The sequence below is a fragment of the Durio zibethinus genome, chromosome 21 (genome assembly GCF_047325235.1).
Source record: "Durio zibethinus cultivar Kanyao isolate XHJ-2024 chromosome 21, ASM4732523v1, whole genome shotgun sequence".
Lineage (NCBI taxonomy): Eukaryota > Viridiplantae > Streptophyta > Magnoliopsida > Malvales > Malvaceae > Durio > Durio zibethinus.
Window position 1 is genome coordinate 7,297,357 of NC_143182.1, and position 23,811 is coordinate 7,321,167.

At 30.5% G+C, this 23,811-nt stretch overlaps 1 protein-coding gene and 2 pseudogenes across 3 annotated transcripts; all 3 read left to right on the forward strand.

Annotated features, from left to right (window-relative positions):
- Nucleotides 1-1,054: 1,054 nt before the first annotated feature.
- Nucleotides 1,055-2,119, forward strand: LOC111305285 (ethylene-response factor C3 pseudogene; annotated as a pseudogene). Its single transcript, XR_016331663.1, has one exon. The product of XR_016331663.1 is annotated as an ethylene-response factor C3 pseudogene (transcript).
- A 5,528-nt stretch (nt 2,120-7,647) lies between these two features.
- On the forward strand, nt 7,648-8,684 carry LOC111306123 (ethylene-response factor C3 pseudogene; annotated as a pseudogene). The gene has a single exon (XR_016331578.1). The product of XR_016331578.1 is annotated as an ethylene-response factor C3 pseudogene (transcript).
- Nucleotides 8,685-18,993: 10,309 nt separating this feature from the next.
- On the forward strand, nt 18,994-23,018 carry LOC111305286 (inorganic phosphate transporter 1-4). Its single transcript, XM_089750644.1, is given in 4 exon segments — nt 18,994-19,214; nt 20,657-20,935; nt 21,169-22,785; nt 22,787-23,018. Coding segments are annotated over 2 exon segments (1,608 nt in total). The 5' UTR covers nt 18,994-19,214; nt 20,657-20,935; nt 21,169-21,214; the 3' UTR covers nt 22,824-23,018.
- The last annotated feature ends 793 nt before the right edge of the window (nt 23,019-23,811 follow it).

Genomic DNA, 23,811 nt, shown 5'->3' on the forward strand with positions numbered 1-23,811 from the left:
AATGCTTTTCAGTTGGATGTGGCAAAAAATTAGCCATAAAAATCGTTGATTTACAGCTTGATGTGAGAGGCAATGACAAGTTTTATCCATTGATATGCCATAAAACCGCCTTTGTATGTGTTGTTTATTTTACCTTTTTTGTTTTGGGAAACGATGAAACTTTAATTAAATAAATGTGAAAAAAGGGCGGTTTACATGGAAAAAATGTCAAATCAAAACTCAACAATCAATTCTTGTTGATATCTATTTCAGTTAGAAGTATTTACGACTCAGATTAAATTTGATTAATTTTTTTTAAAAAAATTTTACTCAACTCGAGCAAAATAATTTTAATTTACCATTCATAAATATTAAAGTCTTAAAAAAATTATCAATATTTATATATTTTAAAAATACATTTTTTTTATCAAACAATAGTTCAGACTGATACAAGCTTAAAATCCTTGTCTAAAGTTCATCTCAAATCAAGTAGATAAGCTAATGGGTGTTGAATTCGAATTTTAATTATAATTTAAAAAGATAAAAAAATCTTTAAAAGAAATTATAATACTATATATTTGGTAGAATTTTCTGGTCGGAAAATTGTCTGACCGGAAACAATGGTATGAGAATGCAATTCAAAATTTGTTTTGTTTAAAACCCCTTTCTTGATATTTCCTCTAAAATAGAGTAATTTGATCAAAAATTCGTGTTGCTCTTGAATCAATTTGGAAATAGGACTCTCATTTCTCAAGACTTGGGTCTTGGATAAAAAAGAAAGGACTTTCATTAACAAATTACAGTCAGTTAAACGACACCGATCATTTGATGTAAATTTTCATTTATTTTTTTAGTATGGAGAGAAAAGTCGAAAGAATTTGAATTCCAAGTTTTGACAACAAACGAAAAGCAGAAGGCCGAAGTATGCTGACAAGGAAATATACGTCATATCTTATGCAATTTTTGGTCCAATCCCGCCGCCGTACGTCATTTGACTCACGTGCGTAATTCCTCTTTGGATTTTTATTTTTAAATCTTTTTTCATTATTTTAATCTGTGTTTTTTTTAATAATTTTTTGTTCAAATCTGCTCTTTAATTCTGGTATATAGAGAGGGTTTGGTACTTCAAATGTTAGACCAAAGCCTAGTTTGTTAGTTGTCACTGAGAGAACAAAGAGAACAACTTGGGCAAAATCTAAAGCGTACAGCTAGGCGAATAATCTTGCAAGAATTTCACCCAGATATGGAGGAGTCTTCTTTCTTTCAGTGCTCAATTACTCCAGATTTCTCCCCTGCATCATCGTTTGGGTCGCCAGAGCCTTTTTCTAGTTGCTGGGATGAGCTTCTTCCTTTCAACTTCAATGATTCTGAAGAAACGCTTTGGATGGATTTGTTGGCTGAAGGGCCTAAAGAATCCTCAGAGTCTAACTCCACCGATGGTGTAAAGGAGGAAGAGGTTACCTCGGACGCTAAACATGAAGAACCCAAGAAAGAAAAAAATTACAGAGGGGTCAGGAAGAGGCCATGGGGAAAATATGCAGCTGAGATTAGGGATTCAACGAGAAATGGTGTCAGGGTCTGGCTAGGAACCTTTGACAGCGCTGAAGCCGCTGCTCTAGCTTATGATCAAGCAGCATTTTCAATGAGAGGGTCATTGGCTACTCTCAATTTCCCAATAGAAGTTGTCAGGGAATCGCTTCAGGACATCAAGTATCGATGCGAAGAGGGTTGCTCCCCTGTTGTGGCTCTGAAGAAGAGACACTCCTTAAGGAAAAGATCAAAGAACAAGAAAAGCAAACAAAACGAGACGGCAAGGCAACAACAAAACTTGGTGGTATTGGAGGATTTAGGAGCTGATTTCTTGGAACAACTGCTAAGTTCATGTGAAACTGCCGCTCCCCGGTAAAAACTCTTGCCATTAGCGCTGGGGTTTTAATTAGTTTTTACCTCCGAATTTTTTTATTCCATTTCATTTTTGTTTTTTTTCTTGATCTCATTGAATCTTGTAACTGTCCGACTTTTCTTGGGGTGTTGATTTGAGGTCTGTTAAATCTTGTTCCATACTTCATCTTATCCGATCTTGGTTTCTTGTATAGTTGAAACTTGAAAATGATAGGAAAGTAAAAAATTTCACCTTTTATGTTGTCTTGCCTCAATTATTGCATTCTAAACTATATGTAAATGGGGGCAAGATTTTAAGTGCTTTCCCATTTATGGCCGACTTTATATTGTTTACGAAAACCCAAAAGAATTCTAGTTGGGGATTCAGATAAAACAACAAAAAGACCATTGAGTCATATTATGTGGATTAGAAAGCTTGAATAAGCTACTGGATTTCGTTGAAATCTAACTTTGACATTCGGATTTTACTATATTTAAGTAAATAACGGTTAAAATATGCTAATTATATTTTAAATTGTGAAATCCAGTGTCAGTGTGACATTATTCCACTTATCGTCTAGTTTATACAACCCATTAACTAGGTATATATTAAAATTAAAAAAAGATGAATTTAAAATTTAATTCAATCAATTTATATAATTATTTAAAAAAAATATTTAAATAAATTTAAAGTTTAAATTTTAACATTTATTATCTTTCTTCTAAAGAGAAATCCTTTCACAGATTTAAAAGGAAAGTGTTCGTTCAAAATATGGAAAAGCAATTTTCAAAACAAAGGATGAAAAAGGAAAAGAAAGAAAAGCACAATAGGCATTATTTCCATTGATGTCTACTGTTTTAGATAGACACAACACAACAGAACTACTTGTCAATGGAATTTATTTCTATATAATGAAAGATATCGACAAACAATTTGATACAGATGCCGCAACATTATATAAAATAATGGTTGCTTTAATCTTCCACTTTCAATTTATTTGTTTCTAAGAAACCAAAAAATATTGAGACTATGATAAAGAAAATTATTATTAAATGTAAAGGAAGAATCTAAGCATCTTTTTTTTCTTTCTTTTCTATCCCCGAAACCCTCATCCCCCATTAGTATGTACTATTTTGTTTTATTTTCTGATCAGATAAAGACAAAATTCATTTAAGAGAATTCAGATGTTCAGTTTAGAAAGAAAACGACCACGACATATTAGCTGTCGTCATTATAATATGAGGCATGTGTTTCTCTTCCTCATTAAAATAAATTGTGAGCAAATTAGTGTTTTTACCCTTCAAATAGATTTTGATTTAATGATAAAAAAATTTTAAAATTTTGAAATCTCAAATTTAAATTTTATCATGTGAGTTTGATTTAATTTTTATTAAATATAATCAGTTGTGTTAAAGTATTGATTAATTAATTAATTAATTTAATAACTTTTTATATAATTATAATATTTTTAATTTAAAAAATAGATTTAAAACTTTTTTAATCCAAATTTACCTTGGCATGCAAACTAAATTCAAGCGAGATATGTTGTGGAGTCAAATTTAGGAGTTAACTGATAAAATCTTCACGAGCTTAAAAATGTTCTTTCCCATAATGTACAATGTTAAAATTTTGCAATTATGGATACATATTTTACTTTTTATAACTTTTTTTTTTTTTATAATTTGTTTTAGACATACGTTGGCGTTACTCTTGAAAGTAATTTTTATATTCAAAAGCAATTTTTACTAAATCTCAATATTTTTTAATCAAAAAATAAATTCAATTTCAATGCTAAATAATATAAATTATTTTTTAATTTAAAATTTTAATTTTACAATCCAAATAAAAAAACTACTCAACATGTACTTTTATAATAATAAATAATTTTAAAAAATTTATTATATTATCTTATATTTTTAATATTTTAATATTTTAATATTTTATGTATATTTTTTGAACATATCAATTACGTAAACTATTTTTTTAAATCAACACTAAATACTTAAAATTTTTAACTTCACTTCTTAAATGCACTTTATTTTAATTCAAAAAATTTTCTAACAGCCACACTAGCGCCAAACAAGAATTTCTCACGTACGTTTTGAAATGTGAAGAGATAGAGACAAAAAAGGGGTCATTGAATCCAGCCTAACCTGCCTAACCTAGGAGTCTACAAGATATTGTTAGCTGTAATTCTAAGCTTGTTTTGTCTTTCGATGAAACCAATAACGCTAAAAATGTCTGTTTTGTATAGATGATATAGGACAAGTAATTGAGGCCAACTCACAAACCTTACTTGTAGTGGACGAATCTTGGATTGACCGAACGGCTGTCAAAACTCAAGTCTAATCAGATAAAGAATTTTTTCTTTTTCTTTTTTTTCCCTTCTATACCGTTCAAGGTCCAAGTTAACGCGCATGTTTCCTGAATAGTGTTCGATCAAACGAGGATAAAAAAAAAAGAAAGAAAAGAAAAAAACCGGAACTCATGATTTAAAATGAATTATATAAGTATCAAATAGTACGTAGAAAAGCTCCTGATCTTCCCAAATAAAAATTAGTAGATTAGCAGCCTAATATTATAAGCTAGTTAGTATCTTTTTGATGAAAAAGATTTTACAATTTTATTTACAAAATCACGATTCATAAATATAACTTCAAGTGTACACATATATTCTGAGTAGAAGTAGAGATGATAAACTCATTCCTAATCCATAAATTTTGATATGATTTGATTATTTAAGATAAAATTTTTTTAATTGAATTTTAGATTGAGTAATAAAAAAATTTAAGGTTGAATTTTAAGTAATTTTATCTTGATATATTTATAAAAAAATATTTGTAATTATTTATATAATTTTATATTAATATTAAAAATAATATATTATATTTTAAAAATAATATTTTATTAATTTTAAATCAAATCAAATATAATTTTATATAATATCAAATCAAATTTTAATAAAAAATAACAAAAAAATCATATTAAATCAAATTTAAATATTATTAATATAAAATTAAATTAAATTTAAGAGGAATAAAAATTTATCTTAATCCGACCTATTACTATCCTTAAATAGAATAACTAGCAGCGTTCCCAACAATTTTTAAAACTTTAATCGTAATTCAAGTCGAATTTTTACGAGCTTTATCACCCAATAGAGCTTATTTCGCGTGGAGAGAGAATCGTCGGACCAAAAGCAGTGCCTGACTAGAGCTTAGGGCCATGGCTCCAAAAAATTTTTAAAAATCTTTTATACGTATATTCTTAATAATTTTAAAATTACTTTACAAAAATCTTAGCTAGCCCCCTCAAATTTAAATTTAGTGTGTATATATATATTATTTTATATATTTATTAATATATAACAATAAAAATTATTTATATTTAAACATTACAATTTTTAAACTTATTTACTTATTAATAAATAATTTTACATTTTAAATCAATAACTTTGTCACAATTATATTTTCATAAATATGTATATTTAAGTTTAACGCGTGCACATATATATATATATATAAGAATTATAATAAATAAAATTAATTTAACAAATATTCAAATGTGATTTTTTAATCAAAATTTTTATCTTATTATATTTTACATACTTTTTTTATTAAATTGTTATATGCCAAAATTATTAACATAATTTTATATTTATAAAGATGTTGCTAGTAATTTATAATATAAAGAGAAATCATAACACCAATTGTTTAATATATTTACATACTTATAATTATAAATTTAATTATTAAATGTTACATATAAATTTTTTTTCTTTTTTATTATTAACAAATTTTATATATTAAAAAATTATTATCATAAAATATTACTTCGATTCTTCAAAATTAAAAATCAAAGACCCGTTACTGTATCGAAAAGTGTTGTATCTCTTTGTGTGGATTAATAAATTAAACAACTTGTCGTTTCCATTTTCACCTTATCCTGGCTTTTGTTTTTTGTTTAATTTTCTATATTGATTGTGCATAAATCAGTAAACAATTTTGCAGTGCTGCTGCCAGATAATATATAATATCCAACGAATAAAGAACCAACTACCATATATCATACAAGGAAAGGAAGAATCTTTTGCCCTTTATTTTTCTTTCCCATTTAGTAACAGACAAGTACTGTACGAATTTCAAAGAACAATTTGTATGAGCAAAACTACTGCATCAGAAGCAACACCCAAGATTACCCCTCTATTAACGATCGTCTAATGATCAAGGACTCTATTGGATTTTCCCTAGAATTCAGTTTCTTTCGAGCTAACTACGTCATGCTGTGTAATTGGATAGCATTCGTGGTACAATTACTTCTATTACTCTCTATTTTATGATTGGAGGAGTTGGAATTTAGTGAATAATTGTATCTTCAGCCAGTTAATTGTTTTATTATAAAAAAAAAATCTCATAGTCACTTTATATTTGTGTCTAAAAATATATTTTTGTAATGAATTTTAATTTTATCATTATATTATTTAATTAATTTATTTTTTATTAATATTTTTAATTTTATCAAAATCAATTTCAAAATAAAATAGAAGAGCATTATGAATATTTGGAAATCTTTTTCTTAAAATTTCAACATTAAATGCGCAACAACCAAAGATATATTTTTATTTCCTAAGAATTTCCTTATTCTTACTTTATCAAACTATTTACTTTTATGTTATGCACTCTATTTCCGTAGCATATATATAATAGTTTCTAACCATTATACTAGCCGCATATAATTTTTATAAGTTACGGAACATTAATATATGAATTATTATTTTATATATCATTGATCAAAATTTTAAACTTCATAAATGAAGTTAGAATATTAATACAAAATTTTTATTTATTATATTAATTTATTAATTATTCATGTGACAACCTTCTAACTTTATCAATTACACCCACATTTTTTAAAAAAAAGTTTTAAATTTGAATTTCCCAACTCCTTATATACTATCTATAATATTGAACGAATGTTTATCTCAAAGCGCGAAGCATCTTGGTTTTTTTCTCTAACACAAATTATTGTAAAATCTCATATTATTTTTTTTCTTAAATTGTTGATTGGCTTGGCTTAGGCTTTTTTTTTTTTTTTCAAATTTACAATTACAAATTCTAATAATAATTAAGCATTACATTAATATATATCAAATCGTAAAATAATAACTAAATAAACTAAAACATACTAAATAAATTAATATAAAATTGAATTAAACCCACGTATAATAGAACTTAAATCTAATACCTATGGGTTCCAAAGCTTTCTCGTTATCATTAAGCCAATGCCTTATTGGTATGTTGGCTTGGCTTAGTTAATGAAGAGAATGAGTGTGGTCTTGATTTAGTGACAAAAAGAAAATATTGAAATTTTAAGTTCTTAGTTTTAAGTTTCATAAAAAATCAGTGTGATCTAATTTTATATTAAATTTGTTGAATTATATGTTCATTTATTGATTAATTTATTTATTATAATTACAACTTGGTAAAATAATATTAATAAGATGGTGCACATGCACAAGCAACTTGGATTATAATAATGCTAAATTAATAAAAAAAAACTCTACAATTTACCATTTTATTTAAATAAATATTTATATTTTTATTACATCTAATAAACTTTTAACTTTCATTTTACACTCAAATAAACTCTTAAAATTTAATTTATATCTAAATAAGATTTTAACTTTTAATTTATATAGAAATAAATTTTTAATTTGTATTAAATAAATCTTTAATATATATTAATATTTTGTTTAAAATAAAATTTTATTTAAATACAATAAAAAAATAAAAATTTATCCGATAAAAATTTGTCAAATCAATACATATTCAGCTAAAAACTAAAGCAACTTAATTATAAAGCGATCGCATAAAAAACTTCAGCTTATTATCCATCGAAAACATGGATTCTTCCTTCTTTCAAAGCCAAAATTCAGACTCCTTGCTAGAATTTCCACAAGGTTTGCTTGAGTCTTTCTCATCCAATATTAATCATGAGCCTTTCCTCGACCAAGATTTCCTCTCATTTGACATAATAGACTCCCAAGATCAGTTGTCTCCTCAAGATACTTCACTTTCTCATCATAGGTCAAGAGAATCATCAGGCTCTTCCAGTTGTGGGTTAATTGATGAAGAAACACATGTAGTAGTTTCCACTTCCAGTGCCAACAAACAAGAAGAAGAACAGCAATCCAAGAAGGAAAAATCATACAGAGGGGTAAGGAAGCGACCGTGGGGAAAATACGCGGCGGAGATAAGGGATTCGACAAGGCATGGCATTCGGGTTTGGCTTGGAACGTTTGACAGCGCCGAGGCAGCTGCTTTAGCTTATGATCAAGCAGCCTTATCGACACAAGGGCCCAGAGCTGTGCTCAATTTTCCCATTGAAAGAGTCCGGGAATCGCTTCGAAACATGAATTACTACTGCCAGGATGGTTCCTCACCAGCCGTAGAACTAAAAGAGAGGAATTATTTACAAAGAAAAATGACCACCAGGACAAACAAAAAGAAGCAGTCATCACAAGCAAAGAATAATGTGGTGGTGTTAGAAGATTTAGGATCCCATTACTTAGAGAAACTTTTGAGCTCATCAGAAAGTACCAGCTCTCGGTAAAAACAAAATTAGCTTATCATTTTGCAACTATGTCTGGTATCATAGACGCCTGTCTTGCCACCATTTTTTTTTTCTCTTCTTTTCTCCTTAATTCTTATCCAATAATTGCCAAGGTAGTTGTAATTGCCTTTTTTTTCCATATTGTCCTGGGTTATTTAGCCAATCTTGATTTGGACTGTAATTGGAAATGAAAAAGTGTCACACTTGGACATGGAGTTAGAATTATTTACTATATATTTTCTTATTGGATAAGGAATTATAAGTAATGTTGTGGTATATATTAACTATCATAATTCAAGCCTTAATTAGTTCTGGATTTGGGACTTTGGTCATATTTCAGAATTTATACTCATTAATAAAACACAGCCCACAACTCAAAGTTCAAACGTGGCACCTCAGAACTGTCAAGATTGCCGGTAGTCAAGGTAGTCAGGCTCACCTTATCGTTTTCTAAAATATCAACCTCTTGTTAAGTGCAGAAAAAGGAGAAAAAACAAAGATGAGGATCACTGCTGACAAGTCAAGTGTTAATGCTACCACCATATGCATATATTCAAACATGGACATTTTTCGATGAATGACGATGATTTCGGCTTTCAATTTTTGTTGTATTCCTTTCGTTTTCAATAAAATTTTCTCCCTTTGTTGATCCGCACAATCATCAAATCTCAAGGGGATGGCGTAATGGAGAGCACTTTCAACGTGTCAGAAAAGCAGAAACGGTTGAGAGGCAAAACAAAAAATGGAAGAGTTTCGTTTGACTATGAATAATAATACACGTAAATAATTCCAAATCCCACCCTCCAATATTCTAATTTGATTACGATACCCATAGTTTCCAAACAGATTTATTGATCACGACCGTTTTGTATTTAACTATTGTTTATGAATTGTTTTTTTTTTTTGTTGAATTTAATTTAAACCTTATCACTAAAACTAAAATTCAAACATTCTACGAACATAAAATACGGTTGTTGGCTAAATTTATATGGTTGTTGAATGATTGAAACCACTTTTCAGCTGGTTTTTTTTTGGATAAATGAGTTAATTTTTTTATAAAAGTGAGCAATAAGTTGTTCTATAAATAATCAATTACAAAGAACTAATAAAAAAAAAACAATTAATCAAATACTATGCTTATCAAGATCGGTTCAAACGGAAAAACTGATTGACTGTATTGACAGTAAATTGTGTAGCTTGAGAAACATTTCAATTTATGGAATTTGAAGGAAAAGAAAATGGAAGAAAAGCGAAGGAATATCTGCATCTCTGTTAATCGTAGCAAGACACTTCGCTTGTGAATAAAAAATGTCTCTGTATCAGTTACCATCACTGATTCATTTCTTCCCTTGTGCCTTTGTGTGCTTGACTAAGTTGCATATTGAGCAGTAATTTTTATATATTCCAGCTGGGGGCTTTCTAAATTAAATTATGATATCCGAAAAGAAATCAGAGGTGGAGGTTGTGTATGCAAATTGAGAAGCTAGTCTGGAAATGAACACGTCGTCTCTCGTTACTGTAATAGTACAGAGAATGGAGATAGCTAAAACCTGTGAATCTGAATTTTTCTCCTTCTCAATACTGTGGATTTTGATTGAAATCACATTAAGTATAGTTTTTTTTTAATTTTTTATGTGGAACTATATGTATAGACTTTGATTGGAATGAAATTTTGCTACAAAGACTTATTCAATAGTATAACATTTGTGAATGAATGATAATTGTAAGGTTTGAACTCAGTCAACATTCCATCCTTGTTTCTTATTACAATCTCAATACGAGCTTTCTTATTTTTATCACAGAAAGCCCCAATCACAGTTCATTTTTGCCCAACCCTCCTCAGGCTTTTTCCAGGAGACAACTTGGTTTTTACACATTGAACTCCTACTTGTTTTCTAGCTCAATACACTAAAGCTTCTCTTTCACTGCTCCATATTTATCATCTGAAATGTCTGTACATGCAGGGTCTCTTGTTCTGCATCATAGCTGCAAATTTTTCCTTCCAAATAATCCAGCATGCATGCATAAACAACAGTTACCAACATAGTACACTGACCAGTAGCAACTGCATTTTTACATAGCCATAGGAATTGAAAATGAAAATAGTCTTGTTTCCAACATAGGACTAACCGAGAATTGGGATTAACCTGAACTAGAGCAGCACTGAGTGTCGTTGTCCCTGCCAGGAGTCGCATCAAGAATCAAATTAAAGAAGCCATTCATGTAGAATTCATCTCTGTCATCATCCATGAAGGAGTATTATTTACCCAACAAAAATAAAACCCAAATGCAATAACAATCTGCCATGAATTTCATGAAGACGACATTTTGGCACTTTCTATATTAACCTTTCATGATATTTCTTCTTTTTTCGTCAATATACTCTTAGCTAAAAGTCCAATGGTTTCTCAGCCCATGTAAATTTCATGTTTGACCCAAAGTCAAAGTGGACTGCCTTGAAAATCCAGGCCTTCACTCTAACTATACGGAAGTCTATATGGTCCATTTACAATCTGGCTTGTTTTATCCACACCCGGAAACTTTTTCCTTTTGGGTGTAGTTATAAGAGAAATTGGATCATTTAAGAAGACGAAAAAACTCTTATTTGTCAAAGGCAATCAGCAACAATGTTAGACATTGATTTCAAATTAATTGCGGTTATGCACCTATGTCTGCTCAGTTCTCAACAGCAATCAAATTGGCGTGGTTAAGTGCTCAATTAAAAATTTAACATTTGTGTTTTCTCTCAATTAAGGATTTTGATTTTAATTTAGTTTAATGTAAGATATAATCTTTTTGAATTTGTTCAAATAAAGATTAATTTATGGCTGTGACTTAAAACACATCAAACACATCGTTGAGTCTACTTTCTATTAATATTTGCGGTTAAAATCATTAACTCTAATGAAAAAATAACAATTGAGCACAATAGCAATTGATAATCAATATGGAGGTAGGGAGCAAAATCTAGCACAACAATTAATCTCAAATAATCAAGTAAGGGAGGTCGCATAATAGCAATTCACAATCAAAGGCCATTGAAAAGTAAGAAATTTGGCAAAGTTTTTGAATCTTTGAAGTGGCAAAAAAATGCACAGTAAAACAATTATTTTGAAAAAAATGCATCATTACTCATAATAGTTTTAGAATCCCATTATCATATAATATTTCTTTTTTCCTCATTTTTATTATTATTCCTCTCACTTTTTTTTAATAAATTAGTAAATTTTTACTTTTTTTATTTTATAACAAGAAAATTTTTTTTTTATTATATTAAAATTTTTTTATAAATACTCCAATACACTATTAGTATTAAAAAAATTTTTCTCACTTAGAGATTTCATAGGTATCACTACTCGGGTACCTATGAATCTCATCGTTGGATAAAAATTTCATTTTCTTACATTTTTATTTAATTTATACTATTATTAGAAAGTTTATTTTTATTATTTTTATTATTTTAGTTTATTTTAAAATTAAAAAAATTATTAAAAAAATTTAACTACATATTTCATCATTTAATCTAATAAATATAAATATTTTAATATGCATAAATATTAATAAAATGATATATTAAAAATTCAAAAATTCAAAAAAAATTTTTTAACTGAACCAGATAGGTCAATGGTTCGGTCAATACGGGTCCAGTCAGTTCGACAGTTTAGTATCGATTTGGTTCAGTCTCGACCAGTTCAGTTGGACCGATTAATGGTCAAAGGGTGAGTCAGGTCATCGGGTCGGTTGTATGAACCCCAAGTTGGGTTGACAGGTTGGTGGGTTGACGAGCGGATCCTGAACTTAAAACAACGTCGTTTTGGTGTTTAAATGAAACGACATCGTTTTAGTGTTAGAGTCCTATATAAAAGTTAAAAAAAAAAAAATAGCATTTCTTCCCTTTTCCCTAAAAAAAAACTCTCTCCCATTTTCTTCAGACAAGTTAGGGGTCGATGGCCGTTCGTCATGACAACGGCCATGGTCCTTGCCTGCGACGAGCTCCGACCGCCATCGTTGGTCTTGAAAAATTTTAAAAAACACCAAAATACTCTCATCGACTTTCTGAACTCAAATCTAGGCTCTGTTTTATCAAAATGAGACCCGAATGACCTAGATATGTTCTTGAACTTTTAGCCAAAACCCTTTTTCTCTTTTTTTTTTATTTTGACTTTTTTTTGTTGCAACTAATGTTGATTGATTTTTTTTTTTGTGTTTTTGGCGCTGGGTTACCCATTCCAGGGGACTGTATTTTTTTATTTTGGTGTTTTGATTCTTTTTTTTTTTTAACTTGGTAGTGCCTTTTTTATTTTTAGATCTCTCTTTCTTTTTTTGCCAGTTTCTTCCGTTAGTGTTTTTGTAGCTATATTTATAGAGCAAAAGGAAGATTAAAATCTCAAAAAATCTGAGATTTTGATAACATACTAAGATTTTGATCGCCTACGATTAGGGTGACCATCAACTGTCAGAACAGCTGTCGGTGGCTATCAGAGCCATTGGCAGCTATAGGCGGCTGTCAGAGCTGCTGGCAATGCGATTGCTAGCGACTGATAGAAAAGCTGCTAGAAGAAAGAAAAGAAAAGAAAAAGAAAAAAAGAAAGAAAAAAAATTAATTAATTAATAAAATGATGTTTACAATTATCATTCTCATTGTATGCATATTTTTACAAAAAATAAATCCAAGCCTTTAAAAATAGGATTTGAAGGTATTCTAAGAAGTAATGCTTAAGAAATCTCTATGTGAGAAATAATTCTTCTAATATTACTAATATACTAGAATATTTTAAGAATTATTTCAATAAAATGGTTTTAATTTATTTATTTTTTAAAAAAAAGAATAACGATAATAATAATAATAATAAAAAAAACTAAAATTTCAATAAAACAAAAAAAGTAAAGAAAATTATTTTTCAAATATCAAAACTAAAGCTATTTTTGTCAAAATCACCGGATAATATGTATTTAATTAATATCATTTTAAACGAGTGTTGTGAGAGTGCTAATTATTTTTTATGCGTAACTTACTCCTAGACCAACCTGTTTTCCAAATCCTAAAAGTATTTTTTAATAAATTTAATTTAATTTTAAAATTTTATTAGAATGATATGTTTGAATAGATAATCAATCACATTTAATATAAAAAATTATGAACGACTTCATTTTTTATTTTCTTATTTCGTTTCTAAATTGGTCGAACAACTCCAAAAAATGCTTAAAGATATAAATGAAAAAATCTAAGGCAGATGGAGGTCTTTATCGAGGAGCAAGTCTTTCCTTTCATTGATGATTCATTATCCACACAAGAAAAAAGGATAGATTCTTATCTTCAAAAACCAAAAGTTCCCTTATTGGAAGCGAAACAACACACTCATTTCTTCCATGGGTGAATGATTTGGTACAGTACATCATTATACAATCATGGGGACTGCACATTCAAGGGAAAAACACAAAATTGGTTATCACGATATTGTTGGACATGTTCTTTTCCAAAGAAAAGAACCCTTCCATTCAACATGACTAACGTCTATTGTAATTTGTAAAGAGGATGAATAATTTGAATTGTTAAAATGCTCTCCTTTATCCAATTATCTCTCTAAAAAGTTAAGAATTATTTTTTATTATTTTATCTAAAAGAGAATAATAATGCACTTTCAACTAAATTTATAATTCAAATTTAATATTTTAAATTAAATATAAAATAAATAAAAATGAATTAAAAAGCAATATTGACTTGAACAAATATTAATCGGTTTAGAATGCATTATTTATTTTTTGATAAATTAATATTTTGCGTTTTGATTTATGGTTTACCAAGGTTTTTAGCTGCTAGTAATCATTTAGCAAGCTTAATCACAAGAATCATCACTGTTAAAACTCGGTGCGTTTTAATATGTCTTATCAAATGACAACATAAGCCAACCTATACAGAAGCACAGACAAAGAACAATAGAGCAAAATCCATTGTACCATTTCATATTTTCCCAAGTGCTTCTTCCTCATGGAATTTTCTGGGAAACCCAACCAGGCCATTTCCAAGTGCTTCTTTGTCCTTCTGGCTGGCTGTCCAAAATGGAAATTAGAAAAGGTGAAGCAGATAGTGAGGTACTACAGTTATGGTCCTTAAATGACTTAGTTGCATTGCTTTTTCATCATGTTCCCCACTAACCTTTAGGACAACGCATGAAATACAACAACAGTAGTCAATTCCAAAGAAACAAATCAAACGCAGATTTTTTTTAAAGATAAAACTTGTGGGGAAAGGAAAAAAAAAAAAAAAACTTTTCATTGTTGGGTTATTGATTTCAAGATGAAGAAATGAACGATAAGAAATATCAAGGAAGTTCTCTTTAAACCATGGCCCTCAACAATGACTCTGAAACCCAATGAGACCAAAGTTTTTAATTTCAATGCACATGGCCGCAAAGCCAACAGCATTTAGTGGGGGTGGGGGAAAGTTGCTCAAGTTTTTGCAGTTTATTGGTTCTTTGAAATTTAAAATTAGGCCACCTTTCATGGCACTAATGCTCAACCTATTGATTTATTTTTCTCCCTACTTTTCTCTATTTTAAAACATCGTCTCCTCCCTCTCTCCCGAAAAACTATTCTTTCCATACAACTTAAAAATTTGAAGTTATTGGTGTTACATTTTTTTAGGCTTAAATTAACAAATTAAAATTGCTAATGATGACATTTTAATTAATGGCGACCGTTGGTTGGCATTGTGCTGGGATTTCAACGCTAAACAACCAGTTTTCTGCCTCACATTGAGAACTAATTCATGGTATTAATTTGTTTATTATCATGAACAAGACATTGTACCGCTTGTTTTCATACAATGATGATTAATTTTTTTTTTTTTATTTATCATTTGGTTTTGATTGGCTATATATATTGTTGATCGTATTTTAAAATTACAGCCAGTTTGATACTATGCTTCCAAATTTTCAATGACAGCACCTGTTTTCATATTGTAGATTGAGATTTTAAATTTGAACTCTTAGTTCAAATAATTTTTTTTATGGGATTAGATCAAATATAATGAGATGGGAAAATGTTATACCCCATTATAGCCTTCAAATTGATTGAAAAAATTTATTGCCAGCTAGCGAATTCTTCAAATTAATATATACATACATGTATATATATATATATATATTATAGCCTTCAAATTGATTAAAAAAAATTATTGCCAGCTAGCGAATTCTTCAAATTAATATACATACATACATATATATGTATATATATCAATAATTTGTCGTATAAGGAATTAAAAAGAGTTTGGGCGGCATGGAAATTAATGATGCATGATGTAGATTAGTTTGAGGGGTAGGAGAACATGTGCAGATTTTGGCAGATCAGTTAAGAATTTGGATAATCTTAATGAAGTACTGATCATAAAATCACCGCCTGTTCTGCCTTCATTTCATAGTTTTTCATTCATATGCTCTTCTCTACAGCATCTGCCTTAATTAATTACATAAAACACAATTTTTTTCTGCTGTGAATATATATATATATATATAGTTATTGTTAGGTTAAAATGTCTCAATTCAATTAAATCAGTAGAAGCATAATTAATCAGTCAATTAATCACATAAAAAATAATAATTTAATATATTTCAATTCAATCGATTTACGTTCATGAATGAAAAATAAAATTCATTAATTGTTGATAATTACAAACATACAAATTATATCAGCTTCATTCAATAATTAATACTCATAGATCATTTCAATCTCTTTTAGTTTTACGAAGTTTTTCAACTCAAACAAATACATATCCTTGTGAACCATGCATCATATCTATATAGACCCTCTCAATCTCTTATAGTTCACTTAAATGCATCATATCTATGTAAATTTTTTCAATCTCTTTTAATCCACTCAAACATACATATCCATAAGAACGTTAAATCTTCAGTAATCTTATAAAATGTCTATCCCATAAAATTTTATAACTCTCTTACATATTTTTTTCAAATCTAATTATAAAGAAGGATACTAACTTACCTATAAAAAATTTATTTTCTTTTAAAAATTTTTTTTTACAAATTAAACTTACCAATTAAAATTTTTTTCTTTTAAAATTCTTCTTCTATAAATTTTTTTATTCATCAAATAATATTTAACTAATTTTAAATAAATCTTTAATGTAATTTATTTTCAATAATTATAACCAAATATTAAGTTACAAAGCAGCAGCTCCGTGGCTTGTGACTTCACCCAGTCAAATGGGGCGCGTGGAAATTACAAAATTAGTATCACATTTCAATAACCATTTTCTCAAATAAAACAAATGACTAAGTTCAAAAAAAAAAAAAAAAAACTCTTCCGTCGTCACCATCCCAATCATAACAAATAAGACGTCAATTGGGAAACAGCAGGCTGGAGACTAGATTTTAAATAAACCCAAATTACGAGTCAAAAATTGTGTATAAAAGAATATTTCAAGGTCAGTACAAATCATAATATCACCTATGTAGATATATATTTTTTTTATTTAGACAACTTTTACTGTTCCTTTGTTCAACAGAATCAACACGAAAATATTTTTTTTATGTTCACCATTATTGTAGAGTTTCGTTATATTATACAAAAATATCATTTCATCCGTTAATAAAATATTAAAATTTTAATTTTTAATACTTGAAAAAAAGTTTTATTATTAAAATAGGACACTCACCTCAAGGCAAGGTCCCTAACTGATTTGAGGAGGCCAGTCAATGAACAACGTCATGGACTCCATCTTTTGTGTTCAACAATTAACATCGGCATCCCTAACCTTACATAATCCATCATTTTTGAACAGTCAAAATGAAGACATTAATTTCGTAAGCTTCCCAACTTGACATCGACATGGGAACCAAAAAAAAAGAAAAAGAAAAATTAAGTTCATTTTGAGCCTAATTTAAATGTGTTTAACATGAATGCTAAGTGCTGCAACCACACGTTGGAGGAGGAGCCCACATGTTTTGAAGAAAGTGGAGTTCCCAAAATCTATTATGAAGAAAGTAAAGGCAAATTACGAAACCTTTTTCTTTACATTACAAGTATGAAGGAAAAAAAATTATATGGGGTGTAATAATTAATAATGAAAACTTGAATTGTTTATTTGATATTGTTTGATTAATTTGACTCGTTAAAGTTATCGTTTATCACATTTTTAACATAACAATATATGTATTTGCTAATCTGTCACAAGTGAATTTTAATTTGAAGACAAATTATAGTAGAAAATTGAAATAATTGGCCTAAACGTGATTTGATGAGCATTTGTATGTATTTTGGACCTAGTAATATGTGTGCGTTGTTTTGCTATTAAAGCGGGAGAAGAGAAACAGTACAAAAGAAAATTAATCGAGTATTTGGCAAGAACAAAATTCATGCTATGATAATGGCCAAAAAAATTTTGTATATGCTATGATAAGCTTTTAAGATTGGGATTTTATTTCATCTAACATACTATTAAAAAAATATGTGTTATCCCATTAATTTTATTTGTAAAATTTAACGATTTTATCCCATCTGTGAAGTTTAACAAATTTTTCAAATGAAAATAACTTTTCTTCATCAATTGTATATATAAAACCAATTTTTATTCAAAGTCGCAAAAAAACTTCAGCTCATAAACCCATTTGCCTAAAATTAAATATTATTTGTTCAAATTATTAATTCTTAAAATTTGGTGAAACAGAAAAACCGATTTAAGGAAAGTGTTGTAGTAAAATTCCACCCTAACTATTTAATAAAAAGTATATTTTTATAATTAATCAAAATTTAAAATTTAATTCAATTATTTTATATAATTATTATTAAAAAAATGATATTCAATGAATTTAAATTTTAAATCTTAGTATTTATAATTTTTTTTCCTAAACTATAACTTTTTAATAAAAAATAGAGATGTAAAACGTAAATTTTCTTTTATTGTTTTTTTACACGCAGATCATGGAATAGAGCCTCACCAGTCACCACCTGAGTAGGCACATGATCATTGATCCAAGGCTCTTCATCAAATAGGTATATATGAAGTTGATTGATGTAAAATAAATCTGAATTTCTTCAATCAATTTTAGTTTACAAGATGCAGCCTTTTCATTGATTTTAAAATCAATAGATTTTTTGATTAATTAGAAGGAAAGTAATGTTTAAAGTAGTGTAGAAAAGACCAAATTTTAATTTATCAATGAAACCGCGTCAGCTGATGCATCAAATCACCCAACCCACGGCTTTCACACTTAAGTTTGACTTGGGACTCTTTGCCTTTCAGGAAAACGAAGGTTTAAGGAAACATGGACAGCACTTGGACCCAGGCGTCGATATCTAATTCTAATCGAATTAATAGCCAATCATTTTCATTAGGACTAAGTTTCATCTTTTCCTTTTACTTTCGTTTTTGGGCTAAAAACACGAACAAAACAAGGGTAATAGTGGGTTAATGAACCAAATAAAAGGTCAAAATAACAACGGGAGCGGCGTCGTAAGAGGATGGGGTTCAAACATATATCAGAAAAAAGTGGAGGAATATGCCGATGGGCATTCGGAATATATTGGGATTGTTGGTCAGACCTCTCTTCTATAAATGCTCTTGCGTTGCATGACCTTTCACTTCATTGTATACCATCTTCTATTTTATCCCAAATCTTTCTGTTTCTCTACTTTTTAAGATATTATTTTTATTTTTATTTCTATTTCACTCTCTTTCACTTTATTTTCTTCGAGAAACAGACGCGACGTTTTAAGAAAACAGGTCAGCTTCAGAAACTTCCGCTTACAGGCTTTACTCTCTCTCTCTCTCTCTTCATGATTCTATAGATGTTGTTTTCGTTCTTTTGTCTCATATTCTTTTAGCCATATTATTGTTTCTTTCAGGTTTTCTTAAAATGGGTATAATAAAATTTCTTAATGCATGCAAATGGGATTGCTTTTTTGTTAATGACGACAATGAACACCTTTTTATACATCTGGGTTTTCCCTTTTTGTTTTTTTTTTGGCTTAGAATATCTATATAATTTCGTTCTTTTTTTTTTTTCTGATTCTATTTGTCAAACTTGAGATACCCTCGTTTATTATCAGGGTCTTGATTTATTTTTCACTGTTATTCATCCTCCAGAGCTCCAAAGCTCTGGGATTGTGTAAATCATGCAAACAGAATGCTACTAGAGACGACTGTTCTTGAAAGTTGAAACTGATCGTCCTGGTTGGTTCTGATGCAACTTGCTACAGAAATAAATTCCCTGACTAACGAAGGAAAATCAAATCATCAATGATCGCTTTGATTTGTTTATGGATAAGTTCAAATTACTATAAAGTATTCAAATATTGTCCTTGATTCGTGAATCTGTCTGCAACTCTCCACATAGTATCATGTTGCTTTTAAAATGTATTTATATGTTCTTGGATTTTCCTTTTCAATTTAATTATAATAAAAGTTTCACGTTGACCGTAAAAAAGAAAAGGCTTTTCAGTATATTTATCTTTGTGTACTATCAAGGTATTATGATCCTAGTTGGAAACTGATGGATTGTTCTGTTTCCATATGACATTTTCAATTATGGTATATACGTCAATAGTGAAGCAATTCTATATCTTGCCAATTTTAGACTTCGTAAGAATGAAAATAAAAGGTACTGAGTATGTTTTCGCTTCTCTGCTTTTGGTGAAGAGTCAGACTTTGAAGGGTTAAAAATAGAAATTAGTTACTGTCAGTCTGCCACTCTCTCCTTTTGCTCACCAGAAATTTTCTTAATTCAAAGATCTGTACCCTCTTCATAGGAACCGTTTTAACAGTCTGTTTAGAATAGTATTCCACGAATATTCACCATAATTTTTATGCTCACTTCGTCTTTTTTCTTACTTTAACCAACTTTCCATGCATTTTAACATATATAGGAGGAAACATTTACTTCCATTTAATCTTCTTGGGAAAGAGGTGTGGTCTCTCTTGTTAATTTTGGTGGGGGCCGGGGAGGGTTATCAGTATGGATATGGCTAAGGCGGTGACGTGGATTGTTTCTGCAGTTTGGACTTTCTGGACTGCTCCTTTGTCCTTTTCACTGCTTAATTTCTTCCCCCCCCTCCCCTTTTATAGTTTTGGTTGACTTTCTAGAGCCGTATTCTTAAATCACAATTCCCATTAAACAGATATCCATCACCATCTGTTTGATTAATTTGCATTTGGTTTATGTATAGGGTGATTAACCTTTGGAGTTTGTAAAAGCTGGTTAGACAAGGAGGAGCCGTTGGACTAATTATCGTTTTTCTTGACTTGAAGAAACTTGTTCACAGTTCACCAACTGTAGAGAAAAACAGCAACCATTCGATCATCTAACATAATCGAATAAGTGGATTACAAGTTTTCCGGAACATAGTCGTGAATCATGAATGTTATATTTGTCTTCTTCATCGTCATGCATGGTCCTAATTAAATTAGTTAAGAAAACAATTTTGCTGCCTCTGCACGAAACAAAGGTGCTCTCTTGTTATATTATTTTTGTCTATGTTTTAGTGACCCCAATTAGTTTGGTCGTCAAACTATGAAGCTAATATGGTACAGTAATTGTAACCAATTATTGCTTGCATTACCATAATCCACTTGGCTAAGAAATGTCAAAAAAGAGCTTTGAAGTCGGAGAAGGAACTGATATTGATTCTTATTTATAGGTATGCTCTTTGATTTGTTTGGCCCGTGTCTATCTTTGCAGAGGAAGAGAGAGCAGATAAAAAAGCTTGCAAGTGAGCTAGGTAGCTATGGCAGGAGGACAATTAGAGGTGCTTAACGCGCTTGATTTAGCCAAAACACAATGGTATCATTTCACAGCAATCATCATCGCTGGGATGGGCTTCTTCACTGATGCATATGATCTCTTCTGCATATCTCTTGTTACCAAATTGCTTGGTCGCATATACTATCATGTTGATGGTGCAGAGAAGCCTGGAACTTTGCCTCCCAATGTATCAGCTGCAGTTAATGGTGTAGCGTTCTGTGGAACACTTGCAGGCCAGCTCTTCTTTGGTTGGCTTGGTGATAAGCTAGGCCGAAAGAAGGTATATGGTATGACTTTAATGCTCATGGTCATATGCTCTATTGCATCAGGTCTCTCTTTTGGCCATTCCCCTAAATCTATCATGGCGACCCTTTGCTTCTTCCGCTTTTGGCTTGGTTTTGGCATTGGTGGTGATTATCCACTTTCTGCCACCATCATGTCTGAATATGCCAACAAGAAGACTCGCGGAGCGTTCATTGCTGCAGTGTTTGCAATGCAAGGTTTTGGAATTTTAGCAGGTGGTATTTTTGCAATTATTCTATCCTCAGCATTCAAGGCCAGGTTTGATGCTCCACCTTATGAGGTTGATGCACTTGGCTCCACGGTTCCACAAGCAGACTATGTTTGGCGTATTATTTTGATGGTTGGAGCACTCCCAGCCGCTCTTACCTACTACTGGAGGATGAAGATGCCTGAAACTGCTCGTTACACTGCCCTTGTTGCTAAGAATGCAAAGCAGGCTGCATCTGATATGTCAAAGGTCCTGCAGATGGACATTGAGGCAGAGCCACAAAAGATTGAGCAATTAGAACAGGAGAAATCCAAATTTGGTTTGTTCTCCAAGGAGTTTGCTAAACGTCATGGACTTCACTTGCTAGGAACAACAACCACTTGGTTCTTGCTTGACATTGCATTCTACAGCCAAAATTTGTTCCAAAAGGATATCTTTAGCGCGGTGGGCTGGATTCCTCCTGCAAAGACCATGAATGCCCTCGAGGAAGTTTTCAGAATTGCAAGAGCACAAACACTAATTGCTCTTTGCAGCACTGTTCCAGGCTACTGGTTCACAGTGGCTTTGATTGATAAGATGGGAAGATTTGCCATCCAATTAATGGGCTTCTTTTTCATGACAGTGTTCATGTTTGCGCTGGCTATCCCTTACGACCACTGGACACATAAGGACAACCGAATTGGCTTTGTTATTATGTACTCATTAACTTTCTTCTTTGCAAATTTTGGACCTAACGCCACCACATTTGTCGTACCAGCTGAGATTTTCCCAGCAAGGTTGAGGTCCACTTGCCATGGTATATCAGCTGCATCAGGAAAGCTTGGTGCCATAGTTGGTGCATTTGGGTTCTTGTATTTGGCTCAGAATAAGGATAAGGCCAAGGCAGATGCAGGGTACCCTGCAGGTATTGGGGTGAAGAATTCACTTCTTGTGTTAGGTGCAGTCAATGCCTTGGGCTTCATGTTCACTTTCTTGGTGCCAGAATCAAAAGGAAAATCTTTAGAAGAGATGTCAGGTGAGAACGAAGATAATGGAGCAGAGGGAGAGGCCTACTAACTACAGGACAGTTCCACTTGCATAAGTTGGACTAATAAACCAGTTCCTGAGCACCAAGTAGAACCGTTGTAAAACTCTCAATAGGCAATAGAAGTTTCTGATGTCAGATTTCAATTTCACTGTTGTTCTTTGAGTTTTACCTTATTCCAATATCCTCAGTTCTGTTCTGTACCTTAAAATTGAAGGGTATAATAGAGAATTCAGTGGTTGCCTTGTTCCATTTATCAACAAATTTCCTGTGGCTTGTGAACAGCCAGCCATCTAAATTGAACCGAGAAGTCAGGTTCAGATTAATCTTGGCTCTTTTGCGTATTCGTTTACTTAACAGTTATTGCTTGTGGCGCTTTTTCAAAGTCATTTATAGTGCGTAGTGGAGGTGGAGGATAAAGTGTTGTCAAACTCAATAAGTCGTATTTGAATGCCGGTTTCTGCATTTTCTACAGCCAGATTTGTAAAATAATGGTTGGGTGCTCAGTTACATCCACAAGTCGTTTCCAAAACTTTGACTTCTATCTTAAAATCTTGTCAAGGACGAGTACTGAGGGGGCACTTAGCTTTCCTAGGCTCACTTTCAAGACTTTACAGTGTACGACTCGATTATTGCTTCCTTTGTTTCAAAGTTGATTGCTCAATTTAGCGCCATGCTTTGATTCTTGGTGCACTCGGCTTTGGACTTTAACACCATGCTTGATTCTTGGACTTGGTTTGCTTTGACACTTTTCATTCAATTTGCGCAATGCTACGTCATTACAGCTAAAGAAATTGATTGAGACAAACGATAGGCGCAATTTACACAACGCAGCACGTCAGATCGAAGCACGTGTTATCATCTTCCTGGAATGGGTTGCCTTGATGTACTCAAGATCAAGAGATTTTTACTTGAAACATGTTCCTTAATCATTTTTGAACTATGAAAAAATACCTCTTCAATATTTTAATATTTCAAAATCAAAAGTTTTCACTATTCTATTTAAAGGCGGTAAATAATGCATTTTTAATTAAATCTATGATTA